The sequence below is a fragment of the Puntigrus tetrazona genome, chromosome 2 (genome assembly GCF_018831695.1).
Source record: "Puntigrus tetrazona isolate hp1 chromosome 2, ASM1883169v1, whole genome shotgun sequence".
NCBI lineage: Eukaryota > Metazoa > Chordata > Actinopteri > Cypriniformes > Cyprinidae > Puntigrus > Puntigrus tetrazona.
Genome location: NC_056700.1, coordinates 15847963 through 15860155, shown reverse-complemented (window position 1 = coordinate 15860155; position 12193 = coordinate 15847963). Strand labels below are relative to the sequence as shown.

Genomic DNA, 12193 nt, shown 5'->3' with positions numbered 1-12193 from the left:
TGACTAAATGTAGAAATATTTAATGCATATTACTCTTAGTAGCAGCAATCGATTAGTATTCCTGTTTTACCCCGTTGCATGATGGGAAAGCGGGATGTTCAAATCCTCTTCCTGCTTTTTTTTTTGGCTCGGTGTGTTTTTGGTCATCATGGAGGGGAGAGGCAGGTATGACAGATATGAGATTTTAAACTTATTTCAAAACATTTTGTAGCGCAGAATGTTGATTTGAAACACAACACGTACGCGCGTCTCCCTTAATACAACGAAAACGGATCGCTCAGTGGTTTAGCGAAATGCTAATAGAAACTTAGCGGTTTTCTGAACTGTTGCCTTTTGTTTTCTGTTGTTTGATAAGCTGTTTAAAAACCATAGCGTATTTTAAACGTGCACTTACAACAAATAACACGTTTTTGTCATTAAAGCAGAAGTTGTTCATTGTATGTTTCAGTAGTAGTAGAGTCGTTAATAATAATCACATCTGTTTCTTGTATTACCCGTGCAGTGCCTTCAATACTCCCACCAGCAGACCTGTAACTCGTAGAAGCAAAAGTTATGGTCGGAGCTGTGTAGAAGCACCCTCATATTTCTGGCAAACGCCAGGGCATTTAACAGTCTTGAAGATCCCAACCAGTAGAGGAGCTGCCAAATCACAACTCATCACCGTAAGAGATGATCACGGACGGTATCTCAATATGCTACAGAGGGGCTTGAGTGTCAAATGTCTTTATTTGTTTCTACAGGATAAGGTTGACCCCGAGCACATCGCTCTTCTGGTGAAACATGAGTGGAAGCTGTCCTACGTCACCCCTTTGCATCACTTCAGACATACACAGCTGAAAGCATATTCCAAACATCTCGCAGCCTTCATCGTAGCAGAGAAACAGCAAGGAGTTGCGGTTGAAGTCGGGCTAGAAGCGGGATTTAAGGTCACATTTACTGCAGTTCTTGGACTGGCCGAAACCGATGAGGATGCTGAGACTGTTTTCATTCAGGTAAGCCTGCCTGATAAATGAGTTCATTTTTGTTTCACGTGTTTATTCAGCAAGGTAGCATTAAATTGATCAAAAGTAACAAATTTATGATATAACAAGATATTAAATAGACACTTTCAAAATAATAATATTAAGCAGCAAACCGGTTTTAAACGATAATGAATATTTATCACCAAATGAGCATGTTAGAAAAATTAGCAAAGGGTCATGTAAAAAAAAAGTTGGGGTTCAAAAACATATTTCAATCCCTACAGTGCATTACATTGATGTCACAACAGATACATTGACATTGTTACAAAAACTTTTAATTCAAAAAAGAGTCTTGAAAAAACATGAATAATTTTTACTATAAATACTATTAGGCAACTGTTTTTAACATTAAAAATAATAAGAATTGTTTCTTGAGCACTAATGCAACATATTAGAATAATTTCTGAAAGATCATGTGACATTGCTACATAAACTTTTGATTCAAAGAATTCTGAAAAAGTAGCAGTTTCTACACTACTATCAGGAGCACAACCGTTTTTAACATTTTATAATAATTCTTGTGCACCAAATCAGCATATTAGAGTTATTTCTGAAAAAACACTGGAGTAATGGCTTCTGAAAATTAAGCTTTGCCATCGCAGGATTAAATTAGAATTAAAAAAAAAAAAAACATTAAAATAAAGATATTCTTAATACAAATATTTCACTCTATTTACTGTATTTTGTATTAAATAAATGCAGCCTTGGCAAACATAAAAGACTTTTTCATATGAGACCACTTTCTGTATAATAATAGCATATAAATATGCCACATTCATGTAAATGTTTCCCTTACTACCTCAGATCCAGTCCAAACCGGTATTTGCTGCAGCTGCGGACGCTTCTAAAGTGGTGTGGCGCGGTTGGCTCACGTGCGTGAACGGTGATCCGGAGTACCTGAGGTCACTGCCTTCTGATTTTGTCAGCTTACCTCTGTTTTGCACAAGCGGACCGGAATCTCTCACAATGCTTGTCAAATCCTGGTTCGAGAGGGCTTTTGATTGCAACTTCGGTTGCTTGGCTTTAAACTCCACCACTCTGAACTGGCTGGCTGCTCTCTGGACTGGTTGCCATCCCACCTGCAATATCAGGCATCTGAAACTGGCCTGGAGCCTTCCCACGCAGCCGCCCCTGGATGTCTCGTATACAGTCAACCCACAGGACGCGTGGGAGCTCTGGAACAGCATTCACCCAGAGGAGAGTCCAGACGACAAGATTGATATTAAAGAGGTCCGGTCTTTCATCAACGGGCTGGAGACTCATTTTTTCAGACACTTTAAGATCTACCTGTCTGCTGGTACACTGGTAAAAGTATCTACCGCTCTGGGATCAGCACATCTTGACGGAAAAATCAAGGTAATTGTCGTATTTATTCACTGTATATACAGCGCGAGTTGCGTTCATATTTGTTACAATCTGATTTTTCTTTCTTTCAGATCGGAAACAGTGACTACATCACCACCTTACTTACCCTTCTGACAGAATCCGCTCTTTCCAAAATGCCAACCTAAAATATGCTTTTTATTCAGACTTGTAAATACACTTTTTTTTTTCTATACTTTTTCGTGTTTTAAAGCTCATTGTCTCGTATTTATTTTTTTGTGCTGTAAAATGTCTGTTTGTTTTTCAGCTTTTGAAACTGAACTTTTTATTCTGCTTTTTTTTTTAATAGTAGTTTTATAAAGACAAATAACATCTGTCTTAGGCTTATGTTATTGTGATACAACTCATTTATCACAAATAAACCTGATTATCAACTATGTGTAAATTTATCACTACTATATGTATAATTCAATAGTTCACACAAATAGGCATTATTGTGTCTATTTGTATATTGTAACGTCTATATTTTATACAAACATATTTTAAATTGTGTAAATAACTTTAGGGGTGTTTGTTATATTTGCATAATGAATAGTGGCTTAATTTTGGTTGTTAAGATGCGTTTTGACTCAAGGCCTCTGTAATCATACGATTTCGTTTTGCTAGCAGCGCAATGTCAGAATCGAACGATCTAAATGTATTACTTTACAAAGCCTACATGTAGCAAAAGTTTGTTCTATTAGTAGTTCTGAAACAAGTTTGGAACTGATTTAACTGTGTTGTTGCATATTACTTTGATTCGTTCTTTAATTTGCACTCAAAGCAGCCATCATTTAAGCATTTACATCACAAAAGCACCTAAGATGTGAATAACAAAATGTATTCGAACAGAGTACCAGTACCATTTGTCTCAATAAAGCAAAAAACTAAATTGAATTCCGTTTTTTCCAAGATCTCCAAATTCATGTCAGGACATTTAAATTTAAGCAGTCTAAATCAGTGGTTCTCACCAGTTTATCAACAATTAACAATTTCAATGACTGCAAACATTTGCATTATTTTGCTTTGGATATTTTATTTCCACTTTCAAAGATCTGAAATGTATAGACAGTTGTACATCTTTAAAATTAAATAAGATCATGGAAGATATACTTTATGTAACCGTATTTCAACACCAAGATTAGAACACATAACTGTCCTGTGGGAAAACAAGTGTTGATTTAAAAAAGAAAAAAAAGGGCAGTTGTAACAATTCAAAGAGATTCATCTCATATTCAGTAACAAGCTATACATTAAGTTTTTTGAGCATACGTGCAGGCTACTACTGCAAACCTGTTTGTTCTAAAAATGTCAGATTATGAAATCTTTTTTTTTTTTTTTTTTTCTTTTTTTTTTTTTTTTTTTTACCTTGGGTCCTTATACTTGCATAAAACAATACATCCAACAATCTTTAAAAAAAAAAAAAAAAAAAACAAACTTTAATAGAAAAACTCTTAGTGGATTAAAGTGCATGGACTGGTTCAATGATGCATTCGGTTGTATAAAAGTAAACAAATTGATAATACATCAAACCTGTTTTTGACTGCTTCAAAAATAACTTATTTTTCTTCTTTTACAGCCTTCATTAGATTGCAATGTTTCAGGAGGGACTGCATTTTCAGCACACCAAAGAAACAGAAAGAAGAGAGAACAAATCTTCTTACATCTGGTAAAATGCAGAGGAACAGTTAATGCTCAGTGTAGAACTCATTAAAACCTAAACTTAAAGAAATAGTAAAGATATCACAGTGCATCCAATTCAGACTAGAACATTATTCAGGGAAACATCTGCTTCCAAGAACGAGCGTCATTCACACCAATCCCTAGCGACGTGCGTTTCAGGTTACTGTAGTTATTCTTCAATGCAGTCAAATAGACCGGCGGAAGGCTGGTTCCTTCCAGAAAAACATACGCTCTGGCTTGATGCTTTTTCCGGCTGCTGCTTCTCTCTTCAAAACATTGCCTTTGGCTATTCTCAAGTACGACCAAATGTAAAAACGAAATGGAGTGATGCTCTATGGCCAGGTGAGTCTCCTCAGAGCAGCTTCAGGAGATGGTACGTTTGCCATCTCAGTAACTGGAGACAATACTCAGTTTTGTTTTGTTTTTTCCTCTTGCATGATGTACAATGTCTCTATGAGGCACGAGCTATGGTGAGGCATCTGAGAGATGGATACTGTAGGTGTTACCATATATGTGATTCACAGTGAGTCATTTTTATTACACCGACGCCACCTCCCAACCTCCTGTAGTTCATTCCTCCATAGAGCCTTTGGGAAAAGAAAAATCAGCGATTACCTATGATTTCAAAAGCTTGAGGTAATAGGATTTTTTTTTTTTTTTTTTTTTTATAATTACCAAGGCTGCATTTATTTGATCGAAATACACTAAAAACAGTACAATTTAAGGCATTTTAAAATGTAAAATGCAAACGTTATTTCCCAGTATTTTTCAAACATTTCATATTATATTTTTTGGTGGAAACCATGATGCAAAAAGCGGTGTACATACCTCCATGTGTTGGCATCAGGATCATAGACTTCTATAGTTTTTAAGTATGTGGTACCGTCAAATCCTCCAACTGCCATCAACTGGCCGTTTACTACTGCTAAACCCACCTAGGACAAAAGAGAGAATTGACTTGCTGGGCAGTTCTTTTCTTTTTAAGAGGCTGAAACAAGTTTAAAGATTTGCATACCCCGCTTCTTCTGGACGTCATCGCAACTACAGGTGACCACTGATTGGTTCTGGGATTGTACCGCTCTGCGCTGCTCAGTTCCGTGGTGTCGTCTCTGCCGCCCACAGAGTAGATCATATCCTGGTATACTGCACAGCCCAGGTGTTTCCGACGGGTACCCATGGGTGCCACTGTGTGCCAGCGGTTCTCTTGAGGGTTATACCGCTCCACTGCCAACAAAAATCACGGTATTTAAAATTCAGCATTTTCCGCATAATATCTGAAATACAGCAATTAGCACTACATGAAAACATTTGTCAGTTAGATTTTGTAAATGTTTTTGTGCGTCTTATGATCTCCAAGGCTGATATGATTAAAAATGCTATAAAAACAGCAACATTACTATTTATTTATATATATTTTTTTATTGATCTGACTCGAGGCATTTCTTATGTTGAACATTTATCTTATATTTTTGTGGAAAAATACGTGATTATTAAAATTATTATTTAATAAACAGAAGGTTCAAAAGAAAAAAATCTTTTGTAACGTAACTAATTTCACAGTCACTTTTGATTAATTTGATGCATACCTGCTCAAAAAAAAAAATATATATATATATATATTTCTGACTTTTGAACAGTCTTGAATAAAGCTTTAGGTATGTTAAAAATACTAATACTTTGAAACCAATTTGACAAAAAAATAAATTAAAAATAGTTCCACATAAGTGCTCGCATACAAATTGTGTATTGGCAAGCTATTAAAATGTAAATACTGTCAGTTATGAATCTGTTCATTGACTAAAACTAATAAAACTCTTAATTTCTTGGACAATGAGAATTTTAAATGAGCCTTTTAAATTGATTCAGTTCAAAAATTAACTTACGGAAGCAAACAAAGCTTTTTTTGCTGTAGCACGGAGAAATTCTACAAAAGGTTCCAACATTTGTTTGTATTTACTACAACCGACGATTTCAAAGCTCCAATGCCAATACGTGTTCTTTTATTGAATAATATCATCAACACTTCAATCATAAAACACTTCTCAGCCGCATTTATTCTTGGAAAAACAGAAGAAGCTCTGCCTCTACATCTTCCAGTATTTACCTGTGTTTAGTGGGGATGTTCCATCTGAACCTCCTACTGCGTAAAGAAAACCTCCTAATACAGCTACAGCTACACCCAACCTCCTGGTACTCATCGAGGCAACACGGGTCCACTTATTCTCTTTCGGATCATACCTACAGAATAGCAAATATCTCATTAAACGCCCTCTTAAAGGAAACTTCAAGCCATGCCCATTTAGATGTTTAGATAACCACTGTGTGATCATCTTAATACTAACCTTTCTACAATGTTGAGACAGGAAACACCATCCTGACCTCCCACAGCATACAGATACCCTCCTAATACAGCAACACCCACACTGGTCCTGCAGGTGCTCGTAGGGGCGACGTCACTGCTCCACTGGTTAGTCTTAGGATCATACCTGACACAGCCAGCAGAGGGCAGACACGTTGAGTTACATTACCCATCCGTTATTCATTTCATTTCAAGAATGCGGGGATTCGTTCGATTCTGCAAGCATGCTAAACACGGCTAATTCATCTGTATTAATCGAGCGGCACCTCTCCACACTGTTGAGATAAGACGAGCCGTCGTGTCCGCCGACCGCATACAACAGATCATCCAGAACACTGACACCAACTCCACAGCGGCGTTTGCTCATGGACGCCACCATCCTCCACTCATTGGTCTGAGGGTCGTAGCGCTCAACGCTTGAGATAGCGTCACCACTGCACCAACCTCCCACTGAGTCACACAAACACACAAATCAGATGGGCAAAAGGAGAAAAAAAAACTAGACAACAGAACTAAGATATGGCTGCTAAAACACCCACCAGCAAACAGTACTTCTCCACATCGGATTGGCTTTCTGGGCCGGGTTCGAGGTCCTTGCATCAGGGGGCGCTCTTGGGGTAGCAGGAGGTAGTTTTTGGCTTCATCAACCAAGTCTCTATAGGAGAGGGGAGAAAAAAAATAAAAATAAAATAAAAGTATTGATTCATCCGTCACAGTTTAGAGATTGAAATTTATTCATATTTAAATTTAGATGTCAATAGAGAAATAAAAACATTTTAATCATACAGAATGATTGATTGTAAATGGCAGCCAAGTAGGGCAAGACAAAAATTAAGGTGACATAAATATGAATCGAAGCACAAATATGTCAAAATACACTACTGTATAGCACTTAGTCAGCTGTTATAGTAGATTCAAAACAGGAGACAAATGAAAAAATAAATAATAATAATAATAATAATAATAATAATAATAATAATAAAAAAATGCATACAATTTTTTTTTTTTTTTTTCATAAACTAAGTTTGGACTCACTGTAAAAATGTAAATTCACAAAAAATATCTGAAAGTAAAGAGACCTACAGTAGCTATACACATCAGAGTCTATTAAAATGTGCTTCAGGGATACTGGACTCTGGAAAAGGGGCATAGGAAGGAGATCTTCACCCCCCCCTTAACAAAAACTTAAGTTTTTACAAAATTAGACACTTTTAAAAGTGACTGTAAACAACGTACCTACACTCCTCATCGCTCTTGATCAGAGGATCTGAACCCACCGTCCCAACCAGAAACTTGGGGCTCAAAAGGGGAAGACGCACATGTTGCAGAACCTGTTGCCATGACAAAACAGATGAGCGGGCTTATGAATTATTCATCTCATTCGACTCTTTGAAGCAAGTCTGATAATAACATTATTTACATGTCATTTATAAAAGAGCTCTTTTTAATCCTGCTGACACACACCACCATTTAAAGCCTGTCAGCTAGTCATAATTAAAAAGATATATTATAAAAATATAATGTGGAAAGCTACATTTATTCGGCAGGAAAGCTATAAATGTATCAAAAGTGACAGTAAAGATATGCAAAACGTTATTTCAAATAAATGCTGTTCTTTTGAACTATTCATTAACTGATGTATCCTCTGTTTTGATACACTGCATTTTGTTTTATTAAACATTATGAGCATCTACCACAAGCCGTATGTTTTTAGTGTGTTATACGCTTATATCTGACCTGCGGCAGCTGAGGCCTGCGCTCCTGGATGCTGTATTTAACCCAGGCCATTACAGCGTTAAACACCTGTTCCTCACTTCGAACATTGAGCTCATCACTGGAGATGATGTCTATCAGCTGGTTGGCTGGCAGCAGCATGAACTCTTCACTCTCCATCACCTAAAAAGCAGAAATCATCAAATAAAATGTTAAAAATAATGCGATATCTATACATTTTTCACTTCACCAAACACAGTCAAAGCCACGGTGCTACATATGACCCTTTTAAAAGTAAATAAAGAAATACGGGATTGTTCATTTGATACCAGGAGTGGGGGTTCTTCCATGAGTCAAAAATAACAGGGTTGCACGGTCATCAGGGAAACCCTAAACTAGCTGACGGAAAAGTTGAGTGCACGGCTAAAATTAGACACAGAGAAGTCACAACCGAGTCTTCTACAGGGTTCCCACACTTTGCGTAGAGTCTTTTTTTTTTTTTTTTCAGAGTAATACTGCATTTAACACAACTACAAACATTTATATTGACTATATGAATTGTCTGAAATGTACAGGATTTCCAGGAATCAGTCCTGAATTTAATATTAAGATATTAAGCATACCCTTTTGTTTAAAGATTTGTCATCATTAACATTCTGTAATGTCTCAAACATCTCTTGAAGCACTAAAGCTGTATTTATTTGGTCAAACCTTCTGTAAAAAAAAGAATTGTGAAGTACTATTACAATTGCATTTTGTTAATAAATGTTAAAATGCAATTTTTGGTAGTTTTTTCTGATAGTTCAGAATGATCTAAAATACTGTTTTGGTGTTCAATAGCAATATCTTTTATCCTTACAGTTGAAAACAGTTTAGTAAAAAAATGCTTACTATTTTGTAGGACCTTTATAAAAATAAAAAAATAAAAAAGCATTTAAGAAAAAAATTCTTATAAATGTCTTTAATTTTGGACAAAATAGTTCTTAATTCTTGTTATGTTGTTCAATGCAATTCTTTGTTCATTTTGCCTAACCTATTAACAAATTACTTGCTGTAAAATGTTACCTAATTTGTAGACTAACAAGAATAAAGAGAATATATTATGACCTGTGCAACACAAAGACAAGCAAAACGAGTAAGGAATGGAAACAAAAGTTCAAGTTCAAAGTCATGGTACATTCTTTGTCGACACAATAGAGGGTGTGTGGAGGTCAGCTATTACCTCCTGAAAGTTATGCTGGGTGAACTTATCAGCGATACGCAGCAGCTCTCTGCAGGAGTGAGTGTCGGCGAAGGCCCTGATGCCTAAGCAGTTCGAGGGGTCCAATTGCCGCTTCAGGAATTCACAGCAAGCTTCCTGAATCTCGGCCAGTTGCAACAAGCAGGCAGCAGGCAGCAGAGTCTGCACATTTCCCTCCTCCACAGTCACCTGCAGGCCACCACACAACTTATATCAGCCGGTTCGAAGTTTAATACTGAACTTCAAAACAAACCATCAACATTCACAGCAGTCCAACATTCAATGCGACTTTAATATTGAGCATAAAGCAATGGGAATGCACACCTGCGAGGTATAAGCGAAGTCGATGAGCAGCTCCATGGCTCGTTCATCAATATCACGGATCACAACTTCTGTCTGTCGGCTCTCTGCCAGTTCCCCCGTGAACATGGCTCTGAAATAGGGGCTGCAGGCGGACAAGATCACACGGTGTGCATAAATCTTCTTGGCTCCCACCACCAAAACCACGTCGCACAGCTCTCGGTGCTTGCGGAGCAGGTTGATGACCTCCAGGGTCTGCCGAGGGTGCTTGTCTGAGATGTAGGGCATCCTGGCAGGCTGAGGAACTCCCTCTGGGAGCTTGTTGGGGTCACCAAGGGTGCAGCGACTTGTGATATCCATTCCTGTGGTATCCGGGCGTGCACTGGTACCCCTTAGGAAAAAAATAAATAAAAATCAAGTAGTCAAAAATCAATAGCTTATGCAGTGTTTATAACTGAACTCATTTCATTATTAATAAACTTTACAGTAAATGAACTGAATTATCAACTTACTTGACCTCAGTAACACCACTACTGTCTTTGACTGTCTTCTGAACAATGTGCAAATGGTGACTTAAAAAATAATAATAATTACCTAGAGATCAAGCAGTTTAAACTCTATGCAAACTAGATTGAAAAACAGCATGACTAGCAAATATGAGATGAACACACGCCCATAGCAAACATCACAAATGACTTCACTCACTCTATTAGAATGTGAAGTACGTTACAAATATATACGCCTAGACTTATATACTGATATCCAACTCCATTACGTTCTACTTAATACATGTTTAGTGAAGGTTAGTATTAATATAACTTGTACTCCTGTGCGGTAAGTCATGTGGTTGTCCGGCGAATTGAAATATGGCAATGCAGCGAAACAGAAATGCGAGACAAATATATACGTTACACAAATCAGCAAAATAATGTTACGGACGCTGGAAATGTATTGAAGATTGGACGTGCGACGTTAATCAGTTTGACGGGGCCCAGAGTATTCTTAATGCAAACCTTACGCGCTGGCAAAAGCGATATCCTTTAGGCAGAGCTATTAAAATAACCGCGTGATTTTAATACACATTAGAAGAAGGTTTATACTATATCCATGAGCGAGACTTGCTGGTTACACACTGGCTAACGGAGTGTCAATTAGCCCAAGCTTAGCTTGAACGAAGTATCGGATTTGTTCTGTTTTAGCAGTTTCTCAAAGGTGGCGTTACGCTTGGTAAAGACTATGAGAGAAGAGGTGTGAATTCCTCACCTTATTTGTCCATTAAATCGGTCCAGATTGAATTTTAAGTCGTCGAGATTTAGCCAGATAATATCAAGACAACCGCTGGGTTTACGGGACACCGTCAACTTTTATTTTTAATTTTTTATATTAGTTTCCTGACGGTCACAGGAAATAGGCATTTTAGAATAAAAGTCCTGCGTCTTTTTACGCGCCGTAATGACAGAAAAGGTGCATTTGGAGACAATAAATTTGTCATCTATATGATCAAGGGAGCATCAAATGCAAAAGTAGTTACCAATAATGATTAAATGAACTTAATAAAATTTAATCAATAAAAGCATTCCTTAATAATGAAACAAATTAACAAACAAACAGGTTTTCACATGTTACATCTGAACATAACATATTGTTTTATTACTTTTAATTTATTTTATTTGTCATGTTGGGGTTTTTTAAGGGTTTTTTCCAGCTTGCTCTTTATCCTAATATACTTTTTTTGCCTTGTGGGCGCACCTGTCTCTCTTTAAAGGTGTGTTTTTTTCTAACAAAGACTCCAAATGAGACTTAAATAAGCCTACATTCTTCTACTGTTTATTGGAATGCTTTCAGACAGGTTTACAAGTCTCTCTCTCTCTCTCTCTCTCTCTCATTTGCTCACTCAGTACTCCCCCTCCCCTTCCCTTTCTCTCTCTCTCTCTCTCTCTCTCTCTCTCTCTCTCTCTTTCTCTCCCATTTCTGTTCTGTGGCGTGTTTTATTATACTCTTTTGAAGAGTGTTTTACTTTGTGCATTGGTGGCCTCCAAATTGAACCATAGGAGGCAGTGCTTTGGAGCCTGATGTGGGGGGAAACAACACCCCTAATAGAGGTAAACAAGACCTTCTCAATAGACACTGATTAATCAGCCTGAACTCCTCGAATACCATAAATGATCAGAACAGATTTAGCGCTTATTGTGCATGCAAATGAGGTAGCATTATCAAATCTTGTAAACTCTTTACTATACAGATATTCTCGGCAGTATTAAAGTTTATAAAACAAACAAAGTATTACAATACAATACTTTTAATGTAATCACTTTAAATTTTTGTATTGCAAAAGAGGTTTAACCTTCTAAGGGCCTTTAGTTTCTACTGCTAAAAAGAAAAAAATACAAAGAGAAGCTTTTATATCAGTGTTATTTTCTTACACAGTTTAAACACCATTTTGGATGCAAAAGGGAACCTCCCCTTCCCCAGAGATCCAAACTTACTTTGCTCCCAGCACCCAATACCTGGATG

General features: G+C 37.1%; 2 protein-coding genes across 2 annotated transcripts; one reads left to right on the top strand and one right to left on the bottom strand.

The window, feature by feature from the left end:
• The first annotated feature begins 64 nt into the window (after nucleotides 1-64).
• Nucleotides 65-3917, top strand: cenpl (centromere protein L). Its single transcript, XM_043217552.1, has 5 exons — nucleotides 65-165; nucleotides 503-662; nucleotides 741-992; nucleotides 1827-2378; nucleotides 2459-3917. The coding sequence occupies exons 1-5, from the start codon at nucleotides 95-97 to the stop codon at nucleotides 2531-2533; spliced, it is 1110 nt and encodes a 369-aa protein (XP_043073487.1). The 5' UTR covers nucleotides 65-94; the 3' UTR covers nucleotides 2534-3917.
• Nucleotides 3401-11072, bottom strand: klhl20 (kelch-like family member 20). Its single transcript, XM_043217539.1, has 12 exons — nucleotides 10943-11072; nucleotides 9704-10070; nucleotides 9362-9568; nucleotides 8164-8322; nucleotides 7663-7757; nucleotides 6966-7081; nucleotides 6693-6876; nucleotides 6410-6553; nucleotides 6172-6305; nucleotides 5083-5291; nucleotides 4896-5002; nucleotides 3401-4654 (listed from the first exon to the last, which is right to left on the bottom strand). The coding sequence occupies exons 2-12, from the start codon at nucleotides 10037-10039 to the stop codon at nucleotides 4570-4572; spliced, it is 1776 nt and encodes a 591-aa protein (XP_043073474.1). The 5' UTR covers nucleotides 10040-10070; nucleotides 10943-11072; the 3' UTR covers nucleotides 3401-4569.
• Nucleotides 11073-12193: the final 1121 nt, after the last annotated feature.

Coding starts and splice junctions, on each gene's coding strand:
- klhl20 (XM_043217539.1), bottom strand. CDS start 10,039: ATGGATATCACAAGTCGCTGCACCCTTGGTGACCCCAACAAGCTCCCA. Junction 6,554..6,692: donor TATCTCAACAGTGTGGAGAG/GTGCCGCTCGAT, acceptor TGGCTGTGTCAG/GTATGATCCTAAGACTAACC. Junction 6,306..6,409: donor TGTCTCAACATTGTAGAAAG/GTTAGTATTAAG, acceptor GCTATTCTGTAG/GTATGATCCGAAAGAGAATA.
- cenpl (XM_043217552.1), top strand. CDS start 95: ATGTTCAAATCCTCTTCCTGCTTTTTTTTTTGGCTCGGTGTGTTTTTG. Junction 993..1,826: donor CTGAGACTGTTTTCATTCAG/GTAAGCCTGCCT, acceptor TTACTACCTCAG/ATCCAGTCCAAACCGGTATT. Junction 2,379..2,458: donor ATCTTGACGGAAAAATCAAG/GTAATTGTCGTA, acceptor TCTTTCTTTCAG/ATCGGAAACAGTGACTACAT.